General features: G+C 43.8%; 1 protein-coding gene across 1 annotated transcript; it reads left to right on the top strand.

The window, feature by feature from the left end:
- The first annotated feature begins 656 nt into the window (after nucleotides 1-656).
- LOC148901212 (uncharacterized) lies at nucleotides 657-4,096 on the top strand. Its single transcript, XM_089020888.1, has 2 exons — nucleotides 657-2,357; nucleotides 4,000-4,096. The coding sequence occupies exons 1-2, from the start codon at nucleotides 1,164-1,166 to the stop codon at nucleotides 4,024-4,026; spliced, it is 1,221 nt and encodes a 406-aa protein (XP_088877014.1). The 5' UTR covers nucleotides 657-1,163; the 3' UTR covers nucleotides 4,027-4,096.
- Nucleotides 4,097-5,723: the final 1,627 nt, after the last annotated feature.

Raw genomic sequence — 5,723 nt, 5'->3', positions numbered from 1 at the left:
GCTTTGTTACCGCTTCAGCTGTTGTTAAAGTGCTATATAAATCAATATGTAATATATTGTATTGTATTTTTAGCTTGGATAATTTAGCTTTGATAATAATACGGTGAGTGGTTAATAAGTGTACTCCACATTTTTATCTCATAAGTCATGAAACTTTGTGTTGTGGAGGAACTTTTAAAGTTATAGTTTTGTTTCTATCATCTGCACAAAATATAAGGCCACAGAAAAACGTAAATTAAGAGTCATTGTGTTAACACTAACCAAACCGCACATCAAAGTATTTAGTCGGTTTCTACTTGTAATTGCATGGAAAAAAAAATCTGTTTTTGTCTTTTTCCTTCATATTAATCAATGATTCATTTGTTTTTATCTTAGTCTGCTTTAATGTATTATTGATGTGATTTTTTTCTTATAAGGATTGTTTATTGAAACAATAAAAATTGGAAAAATGTTTACTAATGAGATTTCAGTTTTGAGGTAAAAAACACAAGTAATGTAATAGATGGCCATAATTATTCACCCCAGCTTCAAATAGCGAAAAAGGACAATCTACAAAAGCAATACACCACCGTTTAAAAACTGAGGAATAGGATCAGTACACTCCCGTTTTGCTGACCTCTACAGCTAATGTAGTTGTGTGACAGGTTGTAAATTATCGTATTTCCTATTTTGGTTACATTCGCGTAGTTCTATTGGTTTACAAATGATATATATCGAAAATGTTTATTTAAACATGGAACGCCTGCTTCGGTTCATGTTTCGTGTCGGACCGATTTAGATCGTTGGACCGGAAATTGTTGTGCGCGTACGTTTGCATTAGATCGGGGCATTCGAAGTAAACCACTGTTGAGTCAAGACGTATCACATTGCTTGTCTTGTGGTTTTTTTCTGGATCCCACAACACCGTATCTCCCTTACTATAGTGGAGAGCGCAACATTTTGGAGGCACCGCTGGGATATTTGCGTTCGAGTGTTGTCTACTCGCCGTGGGTAGAAGCTCGCGCCGAATATCCCCAATCAACCCAGTCGGAGTGGCGTCGCCGTTTACTGGTTTGTTTCTACATGTGCTCTAGTTGCATCTCTGTGCGTACAGCCACCACTAGAGGGCACTGGAAGACTTTGAAGTGAATCCGGCCAGCTGAACTGCGTCTACCCTCTCGAAAATGGCGTTAGAGGAATTACAGTTGGACATCAAAGGCAAGTTATTTGGACTGAATTTTCAACAGTTGTCAGAGTTATGTGCTGAAATCCAAATATCTGGACTGGAAAGAGAGCAACTTACAGGAAAGACTCGAGGCCAACTAATTAATATTGTGTCAACCTACATTGAAAGAGCTGCATTAGAGCTAGAAGATGGAGGAATGTCAGATTTGCTACGTATAAAGGACTTGATTGAAAGTATAAAAGATTTTGAACCAGGAATAGCCAAACCAAGTGAAAAAGGTCGGGATGCAGTGCGAAAGAGAAGCATAGTGCCCCCAGACACTGCCCCCTGGCGCAAAGATTTCAAAATATCTGGACAAATAGGTGAACTCGGACAAAAAGATAAACTCACATTTCCTAATTTGGTCAGACAGATAGAAAGTGGGCTCAGTAAAGGCTACCAGGGGGATGAGATCATTGATGCAGTGGTTCGTGCCATAACACCAGGTCTGCAGTTGAGAAGCTACCTCGAAGGGAAAGAAAATCTTACCCTAACTTCTTTACGAAGGATTCTCCGATCTCACTATCAAGAGAGAGGAGCCACTGAGTTGTACAAGCAGCTCTCATCGGAAGTGCAGACTAATAAAGAGTCCCCACAGAAATTTCTACTGCGTGCAATGGATCTTCGTCAAAGGATTCTTTTTGCATCTCAAGAAGCTGAATCAGAGGTGAAGTATGATCCCACGTTGGTCCAGAGTTTATTCCTGCACACAGTTCTGACGGGGTTACAGAGTGACAATGTAAAGAGTGACATGCAACCTTTCCTCCTGCTAACCACCACATCAGATGAAGTACTGTTAGAAAAATTAAACATGGCATGTGCAAATGAAAAAGAGCGACAGGAAAAAAAGAAAAATGCTGCTGCACGGGTGACAACGCTGAACACTGTCCAGGTAGATGACACACCAGTCCCGATTGGGAAGAAGACAGTCTTAAAGCAGAATACTGTTACTGTGCCGAATGAACTCCTTTCAGAGATCAAAGAGATGAGGTCAGAGATGATGCTGTTAAAAGAGCTGCGTGCAGAAGTGTCCCAGATCAAAGAGACTATTCAGAAACCAACAGCCACTTCTCAGCCCACCAGCGGAGGACCTGAACGCCTGCCTGACCACTACCCTGAACAGGTCGCCTTCACTCCACCTTCACAATATCAGGTAGATCCACCAGCCAGGCACTACTACACCCAGCACTCCCCATCAGCTCTTCAGCAGTACCACCCAGCACCAGGGCCCAGGCCGATGAGGGGGGCAGCACAGTTCCAGCAGCGGTTCGCCCCTCCGCAGTACTACATGCCCCGTCGCCCTCAGCCCAGGTGTTATTCTTGTATTCAGACAGGTGAAGAATATTGTCAGCACTGTTTTAAATGTGGAAGTAGTGAACATTTCAGAGCAGGCTGCAAAGCACAGAACTCAGCTAGGAACCATGCTTTAAACTAGAAAGGGTTACTCCAGTGGGACATGGTGTGACCACAGAGACAGATAGGTCCCAGTGTTACAGTGGTGCTATGAAAATGGAATGTAAGCCCCACACACGTGGCCCCGTTCAGAAGAGACATAAGCAGTCATTTGTCGAGCGTACAGATAAGAACCAGTGTGGCAAATTACCTTCGGTCAGGGAGTTAGTGGGAAAGAAATGTCTTATTCGGTGCTTTTTGGGTAACAAAAGGGTTGAAGCACTCTGGGACTCGGGGTCCCAGGTGTGTGCTGTAGATGAGTTATGGAAACAAACAAACTTACCTGACGTGTCATTGAAAAATGTGAATGAACTTATTGACCCTGATAACACTCTCAATATTGTGGCAGCTAATGGAACGGATATGCCTTATGTAGGATGGCTTGAGATATCATTTAAACTTGGTGCTAATGATCCAGGGCTACTTGTACCAGTATTAGTACTAAAAGGTGACCAGCAACAGTGTCCTATCATAGGGTTTAATGTCATTGAGCGTCTTGTGTTAGATAGCCTCTCTAATGAGTCACAAACAGGGGATACAGAAAAGCTCTTGAAATCGGTTAGACTAGCTTTTCCCCACCTTAAGCGCAATAAAGCTGCCACTTTCATAAAAGCAGTTAGTCTGGGACAAGCACATGAGTACCGTGTAAAAACAACAAATGAGAGATTCACTATAGCCAGGCATAGCTCACTTATTATTCCATGCAAAGTACAGGCTAAGCCCTTTAAGGAAGATGTTACATTGGTTTTTGAGCCAAGTGAAAACCCACAGTGGCCAGATGGCCTCGAGCTTTGTGACTCGTTGGTCTCAGTTAAGGCAGGTTCCATCCCTAGGATAGTTGTTAGTGTCCAGAACCCTACTAATCATGATATTAGGTTTCCAGTAAAGGCTATTATTGGTACAGTGCAGTCGGTAGGGTCTGTCTACCCACTTAACATATTTAAAAGGGACCTTCCTTCAGTGGTTGTCAATGAGGTCCATGTCCAGAATACCACCATCGCTCTCAGTGAGCAGTGGGACCCCCCAATTGACCTTTCTCATTTGGACGAAGATAAAAGAAAGACCGTTCAGCAGATGTTGAGAGAGGAATCGGCATCATTTTCAAAATCGGACGACGACATAGGGTGTGTGGAAAACCTACAAATGGACATTTTGTTGAAAGACACTGAGCCTGTTTCAAAGACATATATGTCTGTCCCAAAGCCAATGTACAGAGAGGTGAAAGACTATTTACAGGACTTGATAGCGCAGGGGTGGGTGGAAAAGTCCACTTCCTCCTACTCATCCCCTGTCGTCTGTGTCAGGAAAAAAGATGGTACACTGCGCTTATGTATTGATTACAGAGAGCTGAACCGGAAAACACACCCTGACCGGCACCCCATCCCACGGGTACAGGACGTGGTGGATAGCCTTGGGGGTAACACCATCTTCTCGCTGCTGGACCAAGGCAAAGCATACCACCAGGGGTTCATGTCCAAAGGGAGCCGACACCTGACTGCCTTCGTGACCCCTTGGGGCCTTTATGAATGGATTCGAATTCCGTTTGGACTCATGAATGCACCAGCAGCGTTCCAGCGGTGTATGGAACAATGTCTGGAGGGGTTACGGGACGAAATATGTGTCCCCTATCTTGATGACATTCTTGTTTTCAGCGGGACATTTGACAACCACGTTGAGGACGTCAGACGAGTGTTGCGACGTCTCAGGGAAAATGGAATAAAACTCAAAGCCCGAAAGTGTGACCTCTTTAAGCCGGAAGTGAGGTACCTCGGCAGGATTGTCTCTGCTGAGGGGAGCAGAATGGACCCGGCAGATACAGCAGCAGTGCGTGCCCTGAAAAACAAGCAGCCAGGCACTGTCGGTGAGCTTCGAGCCATTTTGGGACTATTAAGCTATTATAGGCAATACATCAAAGATTTCTCTTGTATCGCTAGTCCCTTGTATGCTTTGCTTAAAGCCCCTCTGAATGTTGAGACTCAGCAGCATCAAAGACAAAAATGGAAAGTGAGACATAACAGTGTGTCTTCCAACACACGTATTGAGTGGAGTGATGAGCATCAGTCAGTGTTAGAGCAGCTAATAGACTGTTTAGTTCAACCACCAGTTTTAGGTTTTCCTGACTTCGCGCATCCTTTCATTTTGCATACAGATGCCTCTAACCGGGGTTTAGGTGCTGTGTTGTACCAAAGACAAAATGGCAAACTTCGCGTGATAGCCTATGGCTCTCGGACATTAACTGCAGCTGAGAAGAATTATAATTTACACTCGGGCAAGTTGGAATTTTTGGCGCTTAAGTGGGCGATCACAGACAAGTTTCGTGATTATTTGTACTATGCACCATTCTTCACTGTGTATAGTGACAATAATCCACTCACGTATGTACTGTCGACTGCTAAGTTAAATGCAACTGGGTGCAGGTGGGTCGCAGAACTTTCTGATTTTAATTTTACTGTTAAATATCGTCCCGGTAAGGAAAATGTTGATGCAGACAGTTTATCTAGGATGCCCCTTGATATGGTAACATATATGGAAGGATGTACAAAAGAAATGTCGTATGATGCTGTGAGTGCTGCCGTACAAGCGGTTGACCAACAGAACGAGTCTAGTGCAGCTTGGTCTATGGGAATCTCAGCTATGTGTGCCGAGGTGTCACTAAACACACCGATAGCCCCATTGACTGTTGGACAGATCAAGCTAGATCAAGAGACTGACCCCATTATAGGACATATTATTAGATACAAACTGGCGGAGACGAAACCGCTAGGTACTGAACTAAGAAAGCATTGTCCTCAAGTTGTTTGTCTTGTGAGGGAATGGGACAAGCTACACTTTAATGACAGAGGTGTTTTGTACAGAAAAACGGCAAACAGAACCCAACTACTGCTTCCTGAAAAACACAAGGTGACAGTGTTAAAAGAGCTGCATGATGAAATGGGCCACCATGGTGTAGAAAGGACTCTTTCCCTTGTAAGGGATCGTTTTTACTGGCCCTTTATGCAAAAAGAAATAGAGGACTATGTACTGAGAGAGTGTGTGTGCCTAAAACACAAAAAGCCCAACCGTGAGA

The sequence above is a fragment of the Hippocampus bargibanti genome, linkage group LG02, assembly GCF_051943395.1.
Source record: "Hippocampus bargibanti isolate YZ-2025 linkage group LG02, ASM5194339v1, whole genome shotgun sequence".
Lineage (NCBI taxonomy): Eukaryota > Metazoa > Chordata > Actinopteri > Syngnathiformes > Syngnathidae > Hippocampus > Hippocampus bargibanti.
This window is presented reverse-complemented; position numbering and strand designations above follow the sequence as displayed.

Excerpts from the sequence above, each read along its gene's own strand:
- LOC148901212 (XM_089020888.1), top strand. The coding sequence starts at position 1,164 with ATGGCGTTAGAGGAATTACAGTTGGACATCAAAGGCAAGTTATTTGGA. Across the intron at positions 2,358-3,999 it reads CTCCACCTTCACAATATCAG|AGAGCTGAACCGGAAAACAC; the intron begins GTAGATCCACCA and ends TATTGATTACAG.